The 26,612-nt window shown below is 39.5% G+C and overlaps 1 protein-coding gene across 12 annotated transcripts in view; it reads left to right on the forward strand.

The window, feature by feature from the left end:
- The window catches only part of LOC144605409 (ankyrin repeat and SAM domain-containing protein 1A-like), a 212,225-nt gene that overhangs the window by 157,148 nt on the left and 28,465 nt on the right, over positions 1–26,612 (forward strand). For all 12 annotated transcript variants that reach the window (XM_078420614.1, XM_078420618.1, XM_078420617.1 and 9 more), the window contains 3 exons: positions 8,386–8,484; positions 14,071–14,223; positions 20,436–20,546. In XM_078420614.1, the coding sequence (XP_078276740.1) occupies positions 8,386–8,484; positions 14,071–14,223; positions 20,436–20,546 (363 nt within the window). The remainder of the gene's footprint in view (positions 1–8,385; positions 8,485–14,070; positions 14,224–20,435; positions 20,547–26,612) is intronic.

Raw genomic sequence — 26,612 nt, forward strand, 5'->3', positions numbered from 1 at the left:
CACAGAGTACCTCAACTGAGAGAGAAATTGGAGCACCCTTCTCTGATTCAGCTGCCTGTACAAATCTTATCTTACATTTACTTTCATGAATGCATGCAAGCCATGAGCCTAGCCACCATGTCCGCAGAAAAGGCAATCTTAGTGTAAAGCAAGTCTGCATAATCACTTGGCCATTTTTCTACCTTGCTTGCCATAGTGTACCTCCAACAAACTTTCTGCCACAATGGAATTGGCTACAGGATCAATGGTAATCTTTATAACCAACGGTGCTTCATGTGACCCCCCACCTTGGTCAAATTGACACTTTGGAGGCCAAGCTCCAAATTATGAAATTAGCCATTGTAAAGAAAGAGTGTTTGAAGATAATGACTTCAAACCACAGTGCAAATGCAGCAAGATGTCTGCCCTCCAATATTCCTCTGAGACCTTGCACGGATAAATAGGAACCTCAAGGCACGAAAGAGAGATACCACTTGCACCATTTCTGCCTACACCAGACCTCTAAAAAAGTGTAGGTGAAGAGAGGAAAAGGTGCAAGGATATTCTTAACACTTCCTTGCAAAAATTGCAACACCCATATTGGCTCCTGAGAGTTTCTGCTCTATGACTGCTCAAAGTGGATAAGAAGAAGAACCTCTAATCAGGAGCACATGGAATCCTAGCAAAAACGGCGGAATGGATGCATCACCTCACCAACTACCCCATCACATGTCCAATCAGGGACTTCCTGCCTCATCTGTGGTTGTAACCGCTGGTTCCATGTTTTTCAACCTCCTCAACGTTCACAGGACTAGCATAGAAACAAGATATTCTCTATCCCGGGGGGTTGACTAAGAAGAAGATTTGCAGTTGTTCAATCAGTAATCTTGGCAAGTTGATTATCAAAGAAATAGAAATTGAGAATGAACTTTGCACACGTCTACTTTAATTAAAGAAGGCCTCAGGGTATAGCAGAATCAACCCAAGACGGAAGGAAGTACACCTTTTAAGATTTACTGATTGAACATTGTAGTTTATTTTACAGACTTAGCTTGTGTATGTATCCTTCTGTTTGAGGTTTCGCAAAGTTTTAATGCTTATTCCTTTGCTAAATTTCATGCAGTACAATTCAAGTTTGAAGCTCTATTCACTTCTAAACGGAAACTTTTATGCATCAATTAATATTTAATCTTACAGCACATCTTTTGTGATAAAGAACCTATTATGTCCGATCGATTTACATGTTATTTTCACTCGAGGGTATTACAACCATATCTATTTTAGTTGCTTGATGGCAGTTTTGGCACAATACTCTGAAAGATATTCCAAAGATTTTACAGTGTCAGATAATCATTCCCTTCACTAATACATATTTGTTTTTCATGAGCAATGTCTTTAAATTGCTTATTTGTTACTGTAAACACAGAGGCATAAGTAAAATTAATTAGACTAACAATAGAATACAGTACTAATCCATACATGAAGTTACGAGACTACAGACAAGAAGCATGGCTGATTAAAATTATTTTTACAATGGCTATTCATGACTTAAATGTAATTCTAAGGTAATAAAATTCTTTCATGCCTTTCCAACAAATGAAACACAGAAATCTATTTTCCATCAGTCTGATTCCAATTGTGGCCCAATAGGATTTGCTGCGGCTTTTCTAACAGCATGGCTTATAAAATATATTTATCATGGTAGCTAACATGGCACTGTCACATTCAATATACACCGATGAGCCAAAACATTATGACCACGGACAGGTGAAGTGAATAATGGTGGCCACGGGAGGAATGTGTCACACAGTGGATGGCCGTGTTCGTGTGCTCCGTTTAACTGGGGAAGTGGTGACACCAGGATGCACTGTGGGAGGACGACAAGCCAGTGGAGGGAGTGTGATGCTCTGGGCTATGTTCTGCTGGGAAACCCTGGGACCGGATGTGGAAGTCAATTTGACACGCGTCACCTACCTAAACATTGTTGCAGACCAGGTACACCCCTTCATGGCAATGGAATTCCCCGATGGCAGTGGCCGCTTTCAGCAGGATAATGCGCCCTGCCACTATGCACACATTGTTTGGGAATGGTTTGAGGAACATGATGAAGTGTTCATGGTGTTGCCCTGGCCTCCAAATTCTCCAGATCTCAATCCGATTGAGCATCTGTGGGATGTGCTCAATCGACAAGTCTGATCTACAGCGGCTCCATCTCGTAACTTACAGAACTTGAAGGATCTGCTGCTAATGTTTTGGTGCCAGATACCATGGGACACCTTCAGGGGTCTTGTAGAGTCCATGCCTCGGTGGGTCGGCGCTGTTTTGGCGGCACACGGAGGACCAACAGCATATTAGGCAGGTGGTCATAATGTTTTGGCTCATCAGCCAATATAGCTGATATAGGATTGAATCTGAAGGGAAGATAGATGCAAAATGCTGGAATAACTCAATGGGATAGGCAGCATCTCTGGAGAGAAGGAATGGGTGACTTTTCAGGTTGAAACCCTTCTTCAGACCCGAATCTAAAGGGTACTAGACCAAGTGGACCCATTGGGCCCAAACCTCTCCTGCATTGGTGCAGCACCCTCTCCTTTCCCCCTCCCTCTTCCCCTCTCTCCCCCTCCCCTCTCTCCCTTCCCCTTCCCCTCCCTCCCCCCCAGGAGATAGATTTAAACTTAAAAATGTGAATAACTAAGAATATAACACCGATTTCAATTAAACTTCTTCCATTAGCACCAAAGGGATGACGGTGAGTAAGGTGGGCCTAAAATTGTCGCGCTATTGTGTATCGTTTTGGCTACAGTTCAGGAACAAACAAACAAACAAACGAGAGTTTTAATATATAGATGGTTTTCATGCTCCCATTGAAGCAAAGTAGATTCTGAGAGTTATTAACAGAAATGGGAATGGTCTGTTCCTGGAAAAAATGAAAATCTAATATTTCTGTTATTTAGAAAACATTCATTTCTCCTCATTATTCACAAAATAAATTCATTTTCATGTCTGAAGGTAATTTTAAGGGAACGTCCATTTGTTCATGATTCAGTCCATTGGAACATCCACCTGATATCTGTTTGTCCCTCAAACACCAATACTCAGTAAACAGAACTGCCCTGGCAGACCCATTGTTTCTGCCTGCTCCTGACGCACTGAATAAAAGCAACCACATAAAAGTTAACATAAACATCCATCGCAATGGATTCCACATTTCTCACTGTGATGGAAGGCAGTAAAGTTCAGTCTTCCGCTTTGTTCTCCCGTGGCCGGGGCAGTCAAAGCCCCCTGCAGCCAACGATCGAAGCCCCCATCGGGGTGAACGAAACTCCCGGGCGGTTGAAACTCTCTCCGTGACATGGAGCTCCCGAGTCGGCCTCTTCTTACCAGAAATACGGACTTCATGATGTTAAAGTCCACAGGTTGGATCTTTGAGCCCCGGCAAAGGGATCGCAAGCTCCGCGATGTTAAAGTCTCGCAGACTCCCGCGGCTTGGAATGCCCGTCAGTCTCCAGAAAAGGCCGCCAACTCCACGATGTTAGGCCGCAATGGGGCGGAGATACGATATGGAAAAAAATCGCCTCTCCGTCGAGAGAGGAGATTGAAGTTTCCCCCAACCCCACTCCCCACATAAAACAAGCCAAAGAACACTAAAACAGACTTCTTAACACATACTAAAAATAACAAAAAGAAGAAAGGACAGACAGACTGTTGGCGAGGCAGCCACTACTGGTGGCGCCACCTGGTGTTTCAGGTTATGGGGTGGAGTTCAGAAGTTAGGCCTGAAATTTTAATTTTGCAAGTGTTTGAAACCTTTTGGATATTTGTAGAAATGTCTGCATTGTTTATCCCTCTCCCTATATCCCATCATTTTCCAATCTTTCTTTTGCTTTCCTATTCATGATTTAAATAAAGTGCATCAAAACAACTAATTCCCACCAAAACTGAGAGCTGCTGTTTTCCATTCCCAAAATACTGTTGCGACACAAAATACATTCTGGTCTGAGCTATCTAAGCAACCAAATTCTCATCCATTCTTACTCCATCTGCAGACAATAGTATGACACTGTTTACTTCTGGTTAGCCGCCAGTATTTTACCCGTTATAAATCTCCTTTTCTGTCCACCACATGATCGTTTGCCCTCGGTCAATTCCCCCAAAAATAGCTGCTTTGGCATTATGTCATCAGTCATACTTCTGACATGTCTTGCTCAACTAAGCTATGATTCTTTTAGCAAAATAATTTAGGTTTGTCTGGAACAGAATCTGTGTCTCAAATCTTATCTTGCACTTGATGTGAAGTATTCATAAAATGAGTCTTAGAACATCTCTGAAGCGTTTTAACATTGTTGCACGCCACTGGGAACAACATGTTAACAGAATGAAATTTGTCAACATAATGTGCTAACTAACCTCCTTCAGTAGAAACAAAGAACTGCAGATGCTGGTTTATACTACAAAATGGACACAAAGTGCTGGAAAAATTCAGCGGGTCAAGCAGCATTTCTGGAGAAAAAGCATGGGTGACGTTTGGGGTCGGGACCCTTCTTCAGATTAAAAAAGTAAAATGAGAACGTAAGGGAACGTTGGATGAACAAAGAGGTTGTAAATATATTCAAAAGGAAAAAGGAAGTGCATGCAGGGTTTAAGAGGATGGAATCAGCAAGGGTGTTTGATGAATATAAAGAAAGGAGGAAAGAAATCGTGGGCAAATAAAAAGACAAGAAGGGGCCACAAAATGGCTTTGGTGAGTCAGAGTAAGAAAAATTCCAAAGCTTCATATACTTCCATTAAAGACAAGAGGATAAACAGGTCGGACCACACAAGGATAAAGGCGGGAATTAGTGGTTGGAGTCTGGGGATGCCGTGAGGGACTAAACAAGTACTTGACAACTTTTTTCACCAAAGAGAAGGGCAGGTGAGAACAGTGTGGAGGATATTAATATGCAAGGACAGCTTGAGATTAAGGGAGGAGGTGGTATTGGGGTTCTTGAAGAGCATTAAGGGAAATAAATTCCCAGTACCTGATGGGATTTATCCCAGGTTATTGAGAGAGTCAAGAGAGGAGATTGCAGGAGCCTTGATGAAGATCTTTATATATTATCTAGCTGCAGGCAAGGTCCCAGAGGACTGGAGAGTAGCTAATGTTGTTCCTTTATTTAAGAAGGGAAGTAGAGAGAATCTAGGGGAATTATAGACAGACAATGAGCTTCTTGTCAGTGGTGGGGAAGCGATTGGGGAAGATTCTGTGCGATGGGATATACTCCCATTTAGAAGAGATGGGGTTAATTAGAGACAGTCAGCCTGGCTTTGTATGCAGCAGGTTGTGTCTTACGAACTCAATGGAGTTTTTTGAGGAGGTGACGAAGATGATCAGTGAGGGTTGGATGTTAGATGTTGTCGATTTGATGTGGATTTTAGTTGGGAATGTGATAAATTCCTCCATGGTAGTCTGATCTAGAAGGTGAGGATGAACTGAATTAACAGTGACTTGGCTGTATGAATTCAGAACTGGCTTAGTGATGGAAGACAGAGTTGTAATCGAAGGACAATATTCGAGACTAGAGGTCTGTAACAAGTGGGGTTCTGCAGGAATCTGTGATGGGGCCTCTGCTGTTTGTGATATAAATAAATGACTTGGATGTAAATGTAGACAGTTAGTTAGTAAGTCTGCAGATGACACCAAGATTGCTAAGATCGTGGACTGTGAGGAAGGCTGCCAAAGAATACAGCAGGATATAGATCGGCTACAGAAATGGGTGGAGAAATAGTAGATTGAGCTTCATGCAAGCAAGTGTGAGATATTGCATTATGGGAGGTCAAATATAAGGAAAATATACAATTAATGTTCAGAGGGATCTTAGGGTCCAAGTCCATAACTCCCTTTAAGTAGCAACACAAGTAGACAGAGTGGTCAAGAAGGCGTATGATATGCTTGCTTTCATAGGTTGGGACATTGAGTAGAAGAGTCAGGAAGTCATTGCAGCTTCATAGCACTTTGGTTAGGCCGCATTTGGAGTAATGCCTGCAGCTTTGGTCACTCCATTACGAGAAGGATGTGGAGGCTTTGGAAAGGGGGCAGAGGAGGTTTACCAGAATGACACCTGGATTATAGTGTATTAGCTACAGGGAGCGACTGGGCAGCCTTGGATTGTTATTTTGGGAACGCTTGAGGTTGGAAGTTTCTAAAACTATGAAAGGCATAGATGGGATAAATTGTTAAAATCTTTTTTCCAGGTTGGAAAAAGCAAATTCTAGAGGGCATAGCTTTAAGTGAGAGGGGTAACGTTTAAAGGAGATGTGCCTGGCAACGTTTATGCACAGAGGATGGTGAGTGCCTGGAATGCACTTCTGGCTGGGGGGGGGGGGGGGGGGGTGAGGCGGATGAGGCGGATATGTGGCATTCGAGAGATTTTTGGATAGGCATATGGATTATTTGTAGGTAACTAAGAGTTGGTCTTGGCATCATGTTCGGCACAGACATTGTGAGCCAAAGTGCCTGTCTGAAGAAGGGTCTCGACCCGAAACGTCACCCATTCCTGCTCTCCTGAGATGCTGCCTGACCTGCTGAGTTACTCCAGCATTTTGTGAATAAATCGATTTGTACCAGCATCTGCAGTTATTTTCTTATACTACTTGTGAGCCAAAGGGCCTGTTCTTGAGTCGTACTCTATGTTCCATGCGACTAAAATTGTGTATAGTCCTCCGATATGATCTAGTAAAGATTCTATTTTAATTATTGTAGTCGCTACAACCCTTGAGGTGTATTTCTGCTGAAATTGTGCAAATTTCTTGGGATCGCTAGGAAATGTGGGGGAGTAAGAATAGCCATTTAGATTATTTTAATTAACAGCTAGGCTGACAGGCTGCTCTGCAGGCTGATGAGGAGCCAAGTCTTCTGCAGTTGTGCTTACCTTGCAGAGAATTGAGAAAATGTGATGCTTATGACTAATAAGGGAATGTTCCCTTTATGCAAAGTATATGCACGTATTTTATTATCATATCTTTGTACACAGTGACAACATAAATAGCGGTAGTTTAAAAAAAGGCCTTAAAAGTTTTATTGCAACTTCGGCTAGGCACACTTGTGATCATGGAATATTTGTGATGGTCAGCATTGTGATGGATCCGTTTAAGTGTAAGCTGGAAGAATAATTGTTATTTTGGTGTACCATGCGGCATAGATTTAGAATTACAATCAAGTGCATTTGAGAAAGTGTTCAAAGAATTGACGCTTAATTAGCATTTGTGTCCTGTGTCTTCACATGCTGATTTTGTTTTGAATAGAATTAATTAGCAAATGCTGTTTTTGTAGGAAAGGCAAGTAAGTTATAATAAGAGGATGTCTCCAAAATGTGCAGTCTCAAACAATTATAATCAATTTATGAATGTAAGATATTTAAATTGTATCACACTATATACATGCACAGTTTACCAAGTTGGTGTTTTAAAAAAGCAGTACAACTCATTTTCTTAAACCTATATTATGTCTGCACTTTTAAATTGGTGTTGCTCGTATTTTCTGCTAATCATAATCACAAAATTATTCTGCTCAATTTATCCATCTGTGGTTCCTAACGCATAGCAGCATTAGAAATTGTCATTTATTCATTAATCTGTCGAGTTGTTTATTCCACGTGTTGATTACAATTTAAAAGAGAGCTTGAATATTAGTTGCAACTAATTTTATAATTAAATTCTCACTGCTCTCTTACCACAATTTACTATGGAACTAAACTAGACTGTTGCTGCTGCATGTGACTTAGTGGAAAATTCTGGATGCAGTTACACCTTTTCTTTCATCTTTTCTCTGCAAAAGCTTGCACTTAATTAATATTTCCTTGGAGATGAGAAAAGAAAACCAGTGTTGTTACGTGTTATCATGCATGATGAAGTCCGATATAAAGTTCTTTCTGCCATAATAAAATTCACAATTTTATAACTAGAGAATATAAGTCGCTGGCTGGCTTCCACGATTTTATCTAAATGTGCATTCCTGTTGTGATGTGGCACTTCATGGCATCAGAACCTTTTGAATGACAGGAGTATCTTTAGTAATTCAGTAACAGCCATTAGTTGTTCTGTATGGAAGGTGTCAAAATAATAGAGAAGATCTACCTGAACCAGCTGGCTTTAAAGATAAGCCATTGGTGCACAACACTAAGCATGCAGAAAATGGCTTCTGTGATTACAGCATAAATGTGAATGATGTACACGTTTGTGTGATCAAAGGGCTAAGACAAATCTTGTCAGGCTTTAAAGTTGTAGTCTTAATATCATGCAATATTATGTTAAAACAGATTCCTCTGATATCTTAAAAATCTGTTCATTATTTGTGAGCTACTTGCAAGAGATCATGACTTTGAATACTCTGGTTGTGCGCTATTGAGCTCTTCCAATTCTCTTTCCCAGGGGTCGAAAGTAATGGAAGAGCAGGATTTGAGAGAACTTGGAATTCATGAAGCAGGGCATCGACGAAAAATTCTTCAAGCTGCACGTTCTCTTCCAAAGGTAAAACTTCTGATAGTGTTTTGTATACCAGCAAGTGAAAGGTAGTCATACATTTTAAATGAAGTGAGAATTTAGAAATTAATAAGGAATAACAATATTTCAACTGCGACAGAAGCATATGGATATTATTGAACATTAGTTTACTTCATAGAATAAGATAGCTTCATGGAAATGTATTTCAATTTATGAAGAATTTGTCAGAATGGTTTATTTTTGTTCATTATCTTCATTGTAACTAATGTAATTTTTAAAAGTATCACATTGAACAAATATGCATAACTGAATCACAACTATTTTGAATACATGAGTGCACTCTGTTTCGCGCATCATAAAGAAAAAATAGTTTTTGGAAGAATTACTTTTATGCCAGATATGGCTAGGGTATACATGTGTTCTTGGAAGACGCCACAAAATGGATTAATTCGTTGTTATTAATAGTGTAAATAAGAAAATGCAAAAGAATATAGAGAGAAAACTAAACACAATGGGATAAACTTTGCTACAGGAAGAATGTCAATAAGCTGGAAAGAGTTCAGAGAAAATTTACGATGGTTTTGCCAGAACTTGAGGGGTTTGAGTTATAGGGAGAGGTTTGAGAGGCTTGGACTTTATTCCTTGGAGCTCAGGAGGCAGTGGGGTGATCGTTTTGAGATGCATAAAATCATGAAGGAAATAGATAGGGTGAATGCACAGAGTCTTACCTGGGGTAAGAGAATAAAAAACAAGAGAACATGTGTACAAGGTGAGAGGGTCAAGGTTTAATATAAACCTCGAGGACAACATTTTGCACTCAGACTGTGGTTGATGCATGGAATGAGCTGCCAGAGGAGGAGTTGAAGCAGATACTTTAACAGCATTTGAAAGACACTTGGAGAGGTACGTGGATAGGAAAGGTTTAAAGGGTTACGGGCCAAACATGAGCAAATAGAACTAGCTTAGATGGGGCATCTGGTTGGCATGGACAAGTTAGTCTAAAGGCCTTGTTTCCATGCTGTATGATTTTATGTAGAATAATGTAGTTAGACACAAAATGCTGGAGTAACTCAGCGGGTCAGGCAGCATCTCGGGAGAGAAGGAATGGGTGACGTTTCAGGTCGAGACCCTTCTTCAGACTGATGTTGGGGGAGGGGGCGGGACAAAGAGTGAATGTAGTCGGAGACAGGAAGACTAGTGGGAGAGCTGGGAAGGGGGAGGGGATAGAGAGGGAAAGCAGGGACTATCTGAAGCTAGAGAAGTCAATGTTCATACCGCTGGGGTGTAAACTACCCAAGCTAAATATAAAGTGCTGTTCCTCCAATTTGCGCTGGGCCTCACTTTGACAATGGAGGAGGCCCAGGACAGAAAGGTCAGATTGGGAATGGAATGGGGAGTTGAAGTGCTGAGCCACCGGGAGATCAGGTAGGTTAAGACAGACTGAGCGGAGGTGTTGAGAGAAATGATCGCTGAGCCTGCGCTTGGTCTCGCCGATGTAGAGAAATTGACACCTGGAACAGCAGATACGGTAGATGAGGTTGGAGGAGGTGCAGGTGAACCTCTGCCTCACCTGGAAAGACTGTTTGGGTCCTTGGATGGAGTTAAGGGGGGAGGTAAAGGGACAGGTGTTGCATTTCCTGTGGTCACTGGGGAAAGCACCTGGGGAGGGGGTGGTTTGGGTGGGAAGGGATGAGTGGACCAGGGATAATAGAATAATGTAGTAATGGATAAGAAAAGCTTTTTTTTAAAGTATATAAAGAGAAATAGACATAGTTCGATTGCATCTGGAGAATAATGTGTTAGAATTATTAAGTTCTAATGACATTGGCCTGCACAGAGGAATGGGAATGCTGACATTATACAGACCAGTGAGGCGACTGGATTATGGAGCTTCATCTTCAAAAACTTCGGAAGAGACTGACCAAGTTGATTTCATGACTTCGGGCTCAGTTGTTCTTAGGTGGAAGAGAAGAACATGTTATTTTCCTTGGAGAAATTCTTGCAGGGTGACTTTAGTTCTAAGTAATTAAAGTTCCAAATGACTTTGATGTAAACAGATCCAGAGCATAGAACTGGGCACATATACAACTTTGCATTTCTCAAAACACGTCAATTCACGTCATATAAATTCTTGCCTCTCATCCAAGAAAAACTGTTTTGAGAAATAAATCCTTGTGAAGGTTGTTGATTCTTTGAAAAGAGGTGAATTAATTTCCATTGTACTGTTAGATAGCCATTAATGGTTTTATTCCCTTTGTGACTCTTTCGGAATAATGATTTTTTAAAAGTAAAACCGGTGACGTGGGGACACTGAATGATCACATCCAAATCTATCAATTACTGGTTAACTTTAAAGTGGCACTGGAATAGATCATTAATAAGATGCTATCTAATTTGGAAGTTTATTAAAATATTTATCAGAAGCAAACTATTAGTCTGTATATCAAATTCATATTGATATTAAGTTTTGTGACCATTGGGAACATTTGTTCCTATTGTTCAGACAGGTAGAGAGAGTATTACGTAAGACTTATGACTAGTTGAGGTTGACAAACCTGTTTGAAAGAGGATGAGACATTTTCTTTGGCATATCTGTCCTCTGATATACTCTGTGCAGGAGGGACTGCAGATGCTGGTTACTGAAGATAGACGCAAAATGTGTCTCAACAACAGGCAGCATCTCTGAAGAAATGGAATACGTAACGTTTTGTGTTGAAACCCTTCTTAAAACACAATTCATTTAATGAGTTTTGCATTATTGCATTCTCTTGGATAGGTTGAATTCTAACATTGCTATGCATCTGGAATATTGTTTAAATAATGCGGATAATTTTATGCTTAAGGTTATAATTTGAGCCGTATTATTCCCCCATACTTACAGCCAAGGCAATGGAATTACCACAGCATGCTATCTTATTGAATTTTCCTGCCTATTTGTACAAAGGTGCTTCATGGAGCATTAGATTTTATTAAATTTTGTTTTGGTTTAGGCAACAATAAATGCATTGATTTATTTGACTTTAGTCAAGAGTGTGATTGTCATATGCACCGAAACAAAACAATGAAATTCTTCACTGCAGCAGCACAACAAGGTTTGTAAACACAGTCCTCAATAGATAACATAATAAACAAATAAACAGTTCAATAAATCAAACACCCAATATAGTGCAAAACAAAACACAGCCTGAAGTTCCACATGCAATCAACACAGTTTTTAGTTTAGATGGAGTTCACAGTTTTTAGACCTCTGTACCACCTTCCTGATGACAGGAGTGAAATGAGAGCGTGACCAGGTTGGGGAGGGGTACTTGAGGATGCTGGCTGCCTTTTTGAGGCATGGTCTCTGAAAGATGGCAGGGGAGTTCAATAGCAGGGGATAGACAAATGTACTGTGACAAAAGTTAAATGTCAAAATATTCCTGCTGCACTAAAACATGAATGTGTTCACACTCAGAATTCCTGGAATTAGAAGTAGCTGCATCACTGACTTGAAATTTGAAGTGTACGCATTCTTGCTTGATCAGCATATTGTTGCTCCTTATAAACATTCTGGATTTATATGAGAGGCTTTAATGGAGAGCCAGTAAAGTAATAGTTTAATTTTAATTTCTAATTTAACATTAGTGTAATGAATGACAAGCGTGCACTTATTTTCTGGAACTCAGTGGATGTGCCCATCACTGAACTTCTTATCAAGTCAAAATTCCAGATAAATGTACCATTAACTCGTGTTATATGCAAAGGTCAGGCGGGGAAAGGAGATCTAAAAGAAGGTTATTTTAATTAGTGCCTCTACTTTTATCACACGTGCATTTATCTTGCAGTTTTTGAGAGTGGAAAAAAAAGGTGTTAGAACTTGCCTGGGAACAGGGCCAGTTTCAAGGATGGGATTCGCTTTTTGCATGCCGCTTTTTAAACAAACAAAAAATAATTATTGAAGCATGAATTGCTGAATGATGTAAGTGCTTAAAATTCTGAATTTTGCATTGGTTATCCTAATTTCAGAGAAGTTGCTGTGTAAACACCTGCACAATTAAGTGTGAACCCGGGTGTTGTCTTTTAAATCCATCATTTTAATTTTGTGGAAGACTTGTCAGAGATTTGTGCTGTAAAATTGAATGATATTTTCCAGTGTAAAAGATCAATAGTTTAAATGCATCAATAACACCACCTACACTGGACCTTCCATAGTTATAAATACAAGAATGATCTTTACAGCCTGCCATGTTTTACACTTTCTCTTTTGCCATGCTCCAATGACTTTCCCACGTGTTACTTGCTTTTAAGCCCACATTAGGATGAGGAAGATATCGTGATCATTGAAGCATGAATACGGCCTCTGAAGTTTCCGAATCAAACTGCTCAGGGATCTGACAGCTCAGCCAAATTGGTCTGCAACTGGTCAAGTTCTTAATGGAAAATGAATGTTGTAGTCCTTTTCTGGGAACAATGTTTTATTTTTTACCAGGAATAATGCCTCACCTTTGTATTTGGCACATTCCAGCCTCTTGACATGAATTAAACAATTTCATATCCCTGCTCTAGTTTCTTTAGAGAAATAATGCTGTTGTAATTAACAGCTCCATTTCAACATTGTAACGTTTTCCTTGATGCTGTCATCCTTTTGGCCATTTAATCTATGTGTGCCTTCCATCCGAGCAGATCTCTTTATTTTTCCTCCTCTCTCCCTTTTCCCTGCCTTTCTAATTGTTTAAAACTCTTGCATCTGTCACAGATTCTGGATATGATATCTTTAAAAAGTTACCATCCTCCTAAGTATTTTCTGTTTATTGTTCAGATTCTCAAAGTGTGCAGTTACTTGCTTTTCTTTCCAATTGACCAACTATCCCCATAAATATCACCCAGGGTCAGGTAATTTCAGCAAGCAAGACAGTGGAAAGTTTGCCAATGTTCTAATCCTGTGGTTGCACAAAAAGGCACCTAGTGCACAGATATTGGTTCTGTCAATAGTGCTTGTGATCTCTTTTTTAGAATTAAATGTGTATAATAACAGCAAAGCTTGGATTTCTCAGTAATTTAGTTTGGAATCTCAACATGTTGATTTATTTCATGTGTACAAGCATTTCATTAGTCAAACAAAATATTGATTGGCACCACAACTGAGATTCTCCAGTGTAGAGAATTATGAATTGTATGGCACAGGATATTGGAACATCAGAGATACTATGAATGAGTATACAATAGGCACATGGATACAATTATGCTAACAAACTCCACTCCTAATTGAACTGAAAATAGATCACCATTCTTTAATTTAATTCCTGGTGATCCCTCCCCAGCAATATTGGGAGGGCAGTTTAAGAAGGCTGGAAATGGGCAATAAATAAGGGCTTTCAAATGATTCCCATATGCTTTTCGAATAAATTATGAAAGCAAAACACTGGAGATTCACATGGGTTATGTTTTTCACATTTTTGGAAGTGTACATTATCCCTGGATTTCAGGGGAAAATAAATCAATATGACTTGGAGTAGTATATTATTTCCTCAGATTATGGTGATTTTACTCTTAGTAATGAGAATAAGAACCTGCATTGTTAGTTCTTATTGGTATCAACTGTACTAATTATTAGTTTGTATTTTTGTATTGTAGATTAAGCCATTTGGTTTTGATGGAAATAGCAATACTTCACTTGTAGCATGGTTGGAATCTCTTGGACTGCAGGCTTACAATCAGAACTTTCTGTCCAGTGGCTACAATTCGATGGATTCTGTGAAAAATCTTTGGGAACCAGAAATTATAAATGTAAGCTAGATGATTTTTTTAAATGTTTCTTTTTACACAATTATGCAAATACAATCTTTTATAATGTGATGTCTGCTGAAAAATATGCATTTATGATTCCACCTTAGCTAGGCTTATCATATTTCTATTGAATGTAGTTGGCAGATTTATTGATGACGAAACTCATGCACACTTTCTCTAACATGCACGGTCTCTCAGTCCCTGGCGAGCAATATCACGCACGCGCTTCCTGGCTGACACTATCACAGCCCACACCTGGGTTGGTTGATGTCTCAGCACCTGTACACCTCTCTTGCTCATTTCTTGGTACGTGCTCTCTCTGGGGTGCTTCGTTTCTTCCCCTCCCCCTGGCATGCATACAGCAGCTGTCTTATCCCATTCTCTAGCATTTGCTCACTTTGTCTCGCGGTGCCCCTCTGTTCTCCCCAATCCCTGTGGCACCATGCCCACTTACTCATTGGGCATGGGCAGTAGATGAATTACTGCATCCAGCACTTTTATTATCTCTCTCAATTTGTCTGTGCACTCCAATTAAATTTCACTTGTTGTCCTTATTGTAATAAAGGAAAAGATAGCTAAATTCCCTGGTGCACATAAGCATTTGCTGCTGACACTAAGTTCCATTTAGCCAAAAATGATGGATGAAATTAAATTTCTGTCAATTGCCATAGCTTATTAAACTTAATTAATAATGACAGCTTCTGCCCTGATTCCCCTTGTTGGAAAGCAGCCTTTGAAAGCTCTAAACATAAGCATAAAGGCAAATTAATGTCATAATATGTTCATTCAGATGCTCTGATTTGCCATATCCAATTTTGTTAGTGTCTTCAAGAATATAATTGTAAAATATTTCTATAATTGGACAGGTATTAGGTATTATCTTAAAAAATAAGCGAAATTCAAGAACTGCAGAGCGAACCCCAATTAGAATCAAAATATACTTAGTACAGCTAAAGCTTCTGGATAAGCATGAACACCATTACATTACGTAACACCAAGCTTTTCATAAGTATTGACAAATGCAGAACGAACTTTCATGCATTCTTTAGTTCATCATCATTTCACAGAGGCAGTATTTTAGGACTTTAGTCTGCATTCTTTTCCTGTTTTCCAACCTGTATGTCACTCTTCACTGACAGTTATTCTCTTTTTTAAGTGCAAATGCTCCTGAAATAAGTTTGTATTTAGTACAGTAGTCATTTAAAACAACAGAACTTGCATCGAAGCAGTGTTTTTACAGAAATAAGCTGGCATTGAGGAAATGTAATGAGTGTGAAATCAAAAGAATCATAGAAAATTATTATCCACAGAAGACTTTTAGCCCATCCTGTCTCTAGACTCATGAAAATGGATTTCCTGATTAAATCTGATCTTTCTCGTCCTTAAACAATAGATCTGCAGGTCACAGCTCTTTAAGCCCACGTTTGGATACCTTTTAATCGTAAAGAATTTCTGACTTTGTCACTATTTTTAACAATCAGTCGGACCTCTGCCGCTCTTGAGGTGAAAACATTTTTCCTCATCATTCCTTCAGTCTTTCTACCAATCATTTTAAGTCAAAACCCTCTGGGGTTGAGCTCTTAAATCATGGAAATACGTTCTTCCTTCTTTATTATCTAGTTCCTATTTATAGTTTTATACATTTCAGTTAAGTTTCCTCTGAGCATCTATTACAACATATCCAGTGAGCCTCAGTCATGGGAAAAGGTAGAATCCATTACTCAGGAGAAAACCAATCAGAATCAGAGCAAGAAACCATGTTTTAGAAATTTGCTGTTTTTAAGGATGCAACAAGCAAGGTGAGTAAAGGGAAACCATTGTCTAGTATATTTGAATTTCTAGAATTTATTTGAAAGCAACGATATGAATGGGATGTATAGGGGTTTGGCTGGCATAAAAGAAAGAATCGGATAAAAGGGTTATTTCGGATTGGCAGTCAGTACCTAGTGGGGTGCTACAGAAATCAGTATTGGAGTATTCTTTACAATTAACATTATGGCTTGGATGAAGAGACCGTATATTGTGACCTTATTTGCTCATAGCGTAAAGATGGGTAGGTTAGCAGGTATCGAGGCTGATTCAAAGGGCAGGAAATAAATAGGCAACAAATTGACAGGTGGAATATAATATGGGAAATGTATAATCCACCCAGGGTTGGAGCACAGGAAAGAGAGAGCTATGCCTGCCATTTTGTTGATTATATTGAACTGTCCTTACTTTAAACTTATCCTGGCCACCTTTCCCCATCTTGTTCTCCATTACATCGACGGCTGCATCAGGGTTTCCTTCTGCACCCACGCAGAACCCGTTGCTTTTATCAACTTTCCCACTAACCTCCACTCTGCCCACAGGTTCACTTGGATTATCTCTGACCCCTCTCTACCCCTTTTCCCCTCAAAAATTTTCTCTGTCTCCATCATAGGGGACAGACTATCGACTATTTTCTACTACAAACCTACTGACTCCCACAATTACCTTCAGTACATCTCCTCCCAGGATGCCATTAATTTCTTCTCCACTGCATGTGCTCCCAACATGAGTCATTCTACTTAAGGGCATCCGAAATGTCTTCTTTCTTCAGTAAATGCCATTTCCCCTCTGCTGTTATGCTACTATGGATGGATCTATCACCCCTGTCTCCACTGCGTCACACAGATCTGTTCTCGCATCTCTACCTCCTAGATACAATAAGGATAGAGATCCCCCTGGTCCTCGCCTTTCATAGACCAGCCTCCGTATCCAGCACATCATTCTCTGACATTACTGCCACCTTGAACGTAATCCACTCACATTTTCCTGTCCCCACCCCTATCTGCACAGACCACTTCCTCCACACACCTCGGTTCACTCATCCCTTCCCCGTCAGCCAGTCCCTTCCCCGGGCACTTTCCCCTGCAACTACAGGAGATGTTACACCAGTGCCTGCACTTCACCCTCACCCCCATCCAGCAGCCCCATCAACCCTTCCTGGTGAAAAGGGTTCATGTGCACATCTTCAAACCTCATCTATTGCTTTTAATCATGCCAATGTGGCTTCCTTGGTGAGACCAAGCGTAGACCAGGCAATTGTATAATTTGCTCTGTGTCTGCCAAAGCCTCCTGGATCTCCCGGTTGCTAACTATTTTAACTCCCCTTCCCCTTCCCATACCAACTTTTCTGTCCTTAACCTCCTCCATTGCCAGAGTAAGGCCACATACAAATTTGAGAAACAACATCTCAGATTCCACTTGGCTAATACCCCCAACCCCCTCCCCATTGCCTGTGCCCCCACCCCCACTTTGGTGCACACCCATTTCTCCCACTGTCACCCATTCCCGAGACCCTAATTCCCTTGTCATCCTCTCTCTTACCCCTCTGCACGCTTCTATCTTTATCCTTCTGGCCTAACATTTCACTCCTCTTCTCTCCTTATTTTGCTCTCTTTTTTGTCATTTTCTTTCTAGCCATTGTCATTTACGCCACCCTTCTGCCAATCTACCCCATCTAAACCGTATTAACCTATCAATTGCCGGGCTTTCTCCAACCCCACCTCGCTTTTCTAACTTTCTCCCCCACCCACCAGACAATCAGTCTGAAGAAGGGTCCTGACCCAGAACATACTGTCCATTCCCTCCACAGATGCTGCCTAGCCTGCTGAGTTCCACAGCACTTCTGGTTTCTTCTCATGAAGGTTGTAAATTATTCAACTGAAAGTAAAAAGAAGGGGATAAATACTGCTCTCTGTTTTGACGCCAAAGGGAGAGTCCAAATTATGTTGTTGGACTGGAAGGAAGAAGAGTGTCTTCGTTATCTGGGTACTGTGGGAGATGATGTCAAGTTGGAACAGAAGAGCAGCTGGTAGTTGAATAGTTGCGAACTGGAAGAAAAGTGGACTGTTAGATCAATGCAACTGGATAACGAAACCACTAATACTAAGAGACCGAGAGAGTCCTTGACAGAGGGAGGAGTTAGATGGGGATTGTACCCTGAGTGAATAATGGTGCTATCACTGAAAAATGGGGAGTTCTATTGGGGATACGGTTTAAGTAGGATGATATGGAGGAGGAGTTGGTTGAATGTACTAGATGGAATGAATAAATATTGGTTAATTTATTTTTGTTTTGTTATTGTTTTTTTAAGCTATAAATTCCAAATAATCACATCGGTTTAATGAATAATAACAGGTTTAATCAAAGCAAATGTGAGAACATTGGCTCATGAGAAATATTTTGCAGCTTTGTATCTTCAATATTTTGACTGTCCCCTTCAGACCTTCTTGCAAATATTTCCCCACAAATAATCATAATGCATGTATATAAACTAAATTATTGCACTAGCATGTCCTCATGTCCATTGATTTTTAATAAGTGCTGTTCTAGAATTGTCTTTCAAGGTGTAATGGCAATTTCTATTGAGAAGTCCAACTTTGATAGCCATTTGATTCTTTGAGAAGTCCAACTTTGATAGCCATTACTCCTCGGGGATGGAATGGAGGCATAGCTTACACACACACCGCACGCACTCTGAGATAACAAAAACGAATCTTTCAAACGCTGGTTCTTGATTAAATGGTCTTTATTAAAGTAGCACAAATTAAAAGAGTAATTCATAATTTTTCATTCTTATCAACTGTTTCTTCTTCAAACAATACAGTAAAAATCGTGTAGTCGTTACCGTGTAGTCCTTGTGAGTGTGGCTGGCGCGAGTGTGACAGTTGTGAGTGTTGCAGACGTGAGTGTGGTAAAAAACTGTATTCTCTCCATCCTCCGAGACTAAACTGACCCACAATCTCCGTCGCTACGCTAGCCTCCTCCCATGTAGACACTCCCCATTACGTATCAAATCACACCCACAAGCATGCAAAAAAGACAGAAACTAGAAATATTAAACTATAATACAATGACAGTAACTAAATTAAACATAAATGGCTCCTACACAAGGTAAGTGCCAAAGTAAAGCTGTTTGTTGGCAAAGGTTAGTTTGCAATTTGGCATATTTAAGAAATAAGTCAACGCTTTGAAGGAGTTCAACAGACTGAAAAACATGTTTTATGTCAGGTTTAAAAATAAACTGCTGTTGTATTTACTCACCTAACACAAAAGACTAGCCTTGAAATTGTCTATTGCCCCAAATAAAGTTATTTGGCTGCATTGATCACTGCAGAAATTGTTGTTGAAAACTGGATCCATTATGTTGGCAAAATTATTTGGACCACAGAGCCATGTTACTTCAACAGAGTTGATTTATACAGCGAGACAAGGCAACGAGAGATGAGCATTTAGAGACATCTGAGAAAATTTGAGCAGAATTGTTCAAACCTGATGTGCCATATATTCAAACACTTAATTCAGACTAGCTGTAAGTAAAAATGGGCTCAGATTGTCCACTACTTGGCTGTTTGCAGTACTTAAAATGCACACATGGGTACAAGTGGAAGTAGCATCTCAAGTATGGGATGTGCACAAAAATTGTTTTATAAATAACTGCTTGCATTTTATTATAAATTCAGTATTCAAAGCTGATGTAATTAGAAATTAAGCAAAAATACTAATAGTGTATACATTTGGCTTCTGATGGCTCCTTCCTTTCATTCGGGCAAAATTTAATGGTATCTCCATGTTTCACTTTAAAATATGGATTTGTAAAAATAAGGATATTACTAATAGTGTGAATGAGTGATCAATATTTGGCATGGACTCAGTGGGCTGAAGGGCCTATTTCCAAGCTGTATCTCTAAACTAAACTGAACAGTTTTTTTGCATTGAATAAGATCACGGAAGACTATAGTAGTCTTCCAGCATAAAATAGTTGTTCAGAAACTAATTGAATCATCTCTGATAAGGAGATTTCTTTTTATGGAATAAAATCGTGTATATAACTGAGCACTGTTACTGCTTCCTTCAAGCAAACCTGATACACTTGTCACATCTGCAAGATCATATCATTCTGTGAAGAGCAGACTGCTTGCAGGTTATGACAGATTGTTATTGAATAATCATTCTTATCAGATGAATTTTTCAATCTTTTTTGTAACGTATGGAAAGGAGTGCTTTTCCTGAGCCTCCTCCTCTTCATTCATTCACACTGTCCTTGAATGACTTTTTCTGAGAAGTATCTTCAAAGCCCAAGGATATTCACTTGATTAATTGCCCCTTGGGTAAAAGGAGATAAACACATTCTTGCAAAATATAAATGATTTATACTTTCCTGATTAAGCTGTGTGTTATTTTAGGTTCTGAAAATAACCTTACCAGGTCATCGAAAGCGAATTTTAGCTTCTCTTGGTGAACGGCCCAATGAAGAACCACCTCAGAAACCACCGCGCACTTCCCAAGTTCCCAAGGTAAGAAAGTTCTTCCGCTGCCATGTAGCAGGTGGTATTTTAAAATCCTAACATTGTTAGATAAGGCACTTAGAGAGATCTCTTTGCAGAAACTTGCTTTAGAATTCGATGCAAATTTATAGTTGTTTAAAACTTGGGCACTGTTTACATGTCTCTCAAATTAAAAAAAAAAAATTTAGGGCTAATTTCCTTAAATGACTTCAGCAATAGAAAGCCAGTTAATTCCATTTGTTCAAATCTTGTTAACAGTGTTTCTAGAATTGATATAATTTCATCCATTTGAGCAAGTGTTCATGCTAGCTGAGTAATGGAGGAATTTTATATTCCTAATAGTTTTAGATGTAGCACATGAGATCATTAAAGTGAACTGATGTCCACATGTCTAGAATGCTATGCTTCTGCACAAGTTTGCTTCCAAACTTGAATATCTAGACTTTGCTCAATCTCCTGTATATTTAAAGGACACTTATATATTGGACTGTACTTATCTGGTGGATACATCCTCCCTCCCGTGGTTTTTTCTCTCATTTCTGTCACTCCCCTGCATTTTTGGTCTCTTTCTCACAAAAATAGGTGCATTTTCCAGTTTTGCAGATTGGTCTAGCCTCAGCATTAAAAAAAGTGGCTTCATCTTCAAAGATTCTAAAGAATAAAACAAAAGTGTAGCAAACTGTCAAAACCAACATCTATATATCCTTTATTTTCAATTTGTCACTGCATGGATTAGTTTGTGTGACACATTTGACCTTAGGCTCTTGTTTGTTGTGATGTTGCTGTCAATGTCAGTGAATCCTCAGCATTTGGGTACAAGATTAGGCTTCTCATGGCTGTTACATAATCTCAAAAGGACCCTAGATTTCTTCAAAACCATGACATCGGGATTCACTGCATACAAATAACTTGATTTACAGATATCTGACTTTATGAAAATTCACCCATATGCTTTTAAACTATTTTCAAGCTAGTAATCACAAAATGATTCATTGTATTCAATAATGACTAGATACAGTATACATTTCATTAGTTTAATTATGGGTCATGTTAGGGTCATTATTCAATGAAATGAAAGATTATAGTTAAGTGTATGTAGTGATAAGACATGGGTCAATATAGAAAACACATTTCTATCTTACGGAAAAATCAGCTTACGGGCAGTTCTCTGAAGTGGAACCCTTATGTAACCCTGTATCGGCTAAGTGGTATTTTCAATATCATTCCAAAGCAAATTTGTGATGTTTTAACTGTGGGAGATTCTCACCAGCAAATGCACAATAAGAGTCCCAAAGGTTAGTCACAGCATATTTCAATTAGAACTGCTGAAGAATATCTTTTTGATGTGTGTGGGTAGTGATGTGTGAAAATGTTCTGCAATCATGGCAGCAGAACATTTCTTTGGGAACTGCAGGAGCTGAGCATTACATGAAGCAAAGTAACATCTAATATGTTTCATGTTTTAACATTGAGCTTTTACAGTTTAGAATTTTTCTTAACATCAGACAGCGCCCTTTGCTCAAGTGGTTTATAAATTATAATTATCAAAGGGTTTAGATGATATCAAGCCATAATACTGAGAATTATCTGCCACATGCAAGTTAATTGAATGCCAGCATTGCATTCCACCAAATGTTTAACTCTATGATTTAAATGTAGAATTAAATAGGACCTAGGTCAAACATCAATATTGCATGTGGCTGTGTCACGTTTCTGCCCAGTGGATTAAATTAAAATTGACCTCATAATTTCTGAATCTTCCATAAATCTCCCATTGCCACTTCTGATTTTTCTTTGGAACAACTACATTTTTTTGTGATTATTCATGTGGATTGGCAATCCATGTTCTTTTAATAAAGCGCTGCAAAATTTAACAATAAACAATATTTCCGTGAGATTGGAAGAGGAGCTTTATTTCTTTTAATTCGTAATTGTTAATTTCCCTCCAAAATGGTGACTGAAAATAAATTTCATGAAAAAAAATGAAGACTTGCAGTTTTCATGCTTCTTTCAGCCGCCACAGATGGTTTACAACATAACATTGCAATTTTCACAGATGGATAATGGAACTGAAATGAGTATGTACTTCTCTTTTTTTAGATTTTTAGATTTTTTTAGATTTAGAGATACAGCGCAGAAATAGGCCCTTTGGCCCACCGGGCCCGCGCTGCCCATGGATCCCCGCACACTAACACTATCCTACACCCACTAGGGACAATTTTTACATTTGCCCAGCCAATTAAGCTACATACCTGTACGTCTTTGGAGTGTGGGAGGAAACCGAAGATCTCGGAGAAAACCCACGCAGGTCACGGGGAGAACATACAAACTCCGTACAGACGGCGCCCGTAGTCAGGATCGAACCTGAGTCTCCGGCGCTGCATTCGCTGTAAGGCAGCAACTCTACCGCTGGCCACCGTGCCAAACCATCTCCACAAACCAAAATTCTTGTTGGGGTTTGACATTTTGAACAGAAGAAAGCTGTTTCCATTGGTGGTTGTTTCAAAGACACAGTGGGGAGGGGGGAAGGTCAAAAGTTTAACCTATTAAGAAATATAAGAGAAAAAACTCTTCGGCAAAATGTTATTGTGTGGGGATATTACTATCTCCAATTCAGTCCAGTTCCTTGAGGAGATAACAGAGAAGATTGGTATAGGACAGTGGACATTGTGTTCATGGGCTTTTGACAATGTCCTACGTGGTGGGCTGTTTCAGAAGGTTAAAGCATATGGGATCAAAGGCAAGCTGACAAATTGGATTCAGTCTGTGACCAGTGATGTACCACATGGATCAGTACTGTTTGTGACAACAGTTGGTGCTAACTCAATGGCTTCTTCTGTGCCATATGAATTTCCTGATTGTAATCTGTCAGCTTCTCATTTCTACCCTGATCCTCCCCTGCATCTGGTCTGCAGCTGAACCTTCTGGAATCTGGCTTCCTTTTCCCCAAACTTTACTGGTTTTGTGATGCAATCTACAGTCAGAAAAGATATAACCACTTGTGTTCCTCTGATTGAACCATTTCAGTTACATCCCCTCCTCAAGACATGTCTAAAGTGTCCTTATTTTATAAAACTGTCTACACCTCATAAAAAACTGACTACTCCTCCCAACAATCAAGAGATCAACTTTAATCTCTCATCTCCTACTTCACTGTATATTAAATATATAACTCTGGGATGCTGCTATTTATTTTTTATCTATTTACTAATCTTTGCACCTTCCTTCATTACTACTTCCTTCATTGTATGGTGACTATTTACAAATCTGTCTCTATTTGTTGAGTATCAGGTTTTTTTTTAAAGGTCCCTTATAAATGCAACTTGTCTTTCCCCCTCCTCTTCTCATATCTCTGTATTTGTGCTCTTCTTCTAATAACCATTCTGTTCAACCTGGTCAGATAGTGGTTGAACAGCATGAAAGCAAAGTTGAAAGCTCACCATCATTCAGTCTCCAAATGCTGCTACTGCATACATTTGGGTCACAAGTACAATCTATACATGTGGCCTGTAGTCAGAAAGAAAAGCCTCTGCCAATGTCCAATGAAACGTGCGTGGGTTAGCAAGCTTTCCAGAAAACATACCTGAGATATCAAGGACCACAGGGGAATCTTATGCTAATAACGTCATGAGATCATAAGAAATAGTAGAATTAGGCCATTTGACCCATCAAGTCTGCTCCGCCATTCAATCATGGCTGATCTATCTCCCTCCTAACGCCATTATCATGCACAAAGCTTTACCTGTGACCCCCATTTTTTAATATAAGTGGATGACATACAACATTTCAATCTTTATAAACCTGACCACTGTGCAACATCTAATGGGGAAAGTCTTGGCTTCCATGGTAGCACAAGCAGAAGCCACCCAACCCTAATAAAGGCTCAGCCTGCTGCCTTGATCGCTCCAGTGAGATTAAAGGGAGTGGAAGAGCCCAGTGTGATAAAAGGAGCATGGGAATCAACAAGCAGTGATCCAGATGCGAAACCATTAAGGTTTCCAACAATCAGCTTCCAGATTTACTGTGTAGTGAGGAACTGGGGAGCTGGTTTGAGCTGACATACTGTACCAGCATTTTCACTGTCCTTGGATGGCTGTGATACAGCTGCTCTGAGTGGTATTGGTTCCATGGGGTGTGAATCTGATGGCCCTTTCACGATCACCAGTAATTTTGCTGTTGCTTGTCAGCCAGCCAGGAAAGGGTAATGTCACTGGGCTAATTTTTCAGGCATAGAGATTTCTGTCACTAAAGCTGTCATGTTCTGAATTAATTATAGCTGAGAAAGCAGTTGGCTGGATATTATTTTACTTCTGGGTCATAAAGCAAAGGAAGAATAAAGGTGAGCTTTTGCACTAGATCTTGCTGAAAGATTAAATCCCAAATTTTTCCAGATTTGCATTATTTAAAATACAATTGTAAACTAATTTAGAAGCCCTACCATTGACAGCCGCGCCATGTGATTGAATTTCAAAATGGCATGTGGAGTACTTTGTTTTATTTTGGGCTTTGCGAGGGTAATGGGATAATTCCAGTGCTCAAAAATAACATTCTAAAATAGAATGACATCCTTTGCAAGCTATGTATGCCAAACCCAGTTGATAGTAGGTTTTGTGGCTTCTCCTTTATTTAACTTTGTGTTAAGGTAGTTAAATTAATAGAAATCTCTTCTAATAAGTTTAAATTATTTTATTACTATTTTGTCGAGTACTTTGTTGACTGGTTATTAATTGTTATAACACACAAATCTCTGCTCCTATTTGGAGAGAAGAGAGTCAAGTGTTTTGTTGTCAGATGTCCCAAAACGGAACAATGAAATTCATACTTGCAGCAGCACAACACATGTGCAAAACATAGGCATCTGCAAACACCACAATAAACAATGAAAAATTAGTTCCGTGTATACAAAACAAATAAATATATTAAATATATGCAGCAGTGGTTCTGTTGATTATCTGCTGCTACCTCTTCTCAGCTAGGAAATTAGTATTCATCCTTGTTTATTTGGAAGGAGCTGCTAAAATAGGAAGGGCTCAGTCTTCAGGTCATCATTATCCATCATCAGGTAGCTGAGTAGTGCAACCACTGACAAAGTCAGCAAGTTCTGAAGAATGCAGCTGCTTTACCAGGGCTGACATTACATCATTAGTATAGCTCTCATAGAATAATTTAATCCATGATCTTTCAAAGTGGGTGCAACACAGTTTTCGTGGAGATTATGTTGCGTCATCGGGTCAACTGTACCTTTCATTGCATGGTATGGCACTGTCACTGTGCTAATTGAGATAGAATCAGAATTAACCAAGTAGCTCAAAATTGAGCATCCCCAACACACTTTGGGCCATCAGCTTCAGAGTTGTATTGCCTCACTCTACCATTAATATTGAGCCAGGGGAGCACCCTCAAACAAAAATTAGAAGAGCACGTGTATTGAAAATTTAAAAAATGCTGTCCTGAGTCTGTACCATATCAACAAAATGCATTACAACAATTGGGCAAAGATCCCAGGATAGCAGCATCCAAATCCACAATCTTTGCAGCTCAAAAAGACACTGGCAGCAGCCATATGGAAATACCGGCACTTGCAGATTCCTTTCCAAGTTTGCACCACCAACCATCTGACGGAAATATAATGCTGTTTTCTCACTCTTGTCAAATTCCTGCAACTCTCTACTCAGCGCTATTGTGAGAGTACCTGCTCCAGATAGACAAGAGCACTTAAATAACTTGTCTCACTGCTACCTTTACAGTGCAATTTGGCCTAAGAATGTTATGATAGTTTTACTGGTGATTTTAAAAAGGGAATTGGATAAGATGGTATGCGTTTTGCTCAGGGGTGGACTTTGTAACTTTGTGGCCAGGGGTGGCTTCATTAATCCAACTTCGTACAGTGACCTGAGTCGTCTCCTCTTCCGCTACATCACCATCTAATTTTATATCACTTTTCCGGGCAAATGTTGAGCCACAGAATATCTATGGCTAGCATATTATTACATTTCTTACTTTTAAAGGTGATGAATATGTTCAAACCTTTCCTCACTAGCTCTATTCCTGTGCTCTTTGTGTGATTTGATAATA

The sequence above is a fragment of the Rhinoraja longicauda genome, chromosome 24 (genome assembly GCF_053455715.1).
Source record: "Rhinoraja longicauda isolate Sanriku21f chromosome 24, sRhiLon1.1, whole genome shotgun sequence".
Taxonomy (NCBI): Eukaryota; Metazoa; Chordata; class Chondrichthyes; order Rajiformes; family Arhynchobatidae; genus Rhinoraja; species Rhinoraja longicauda.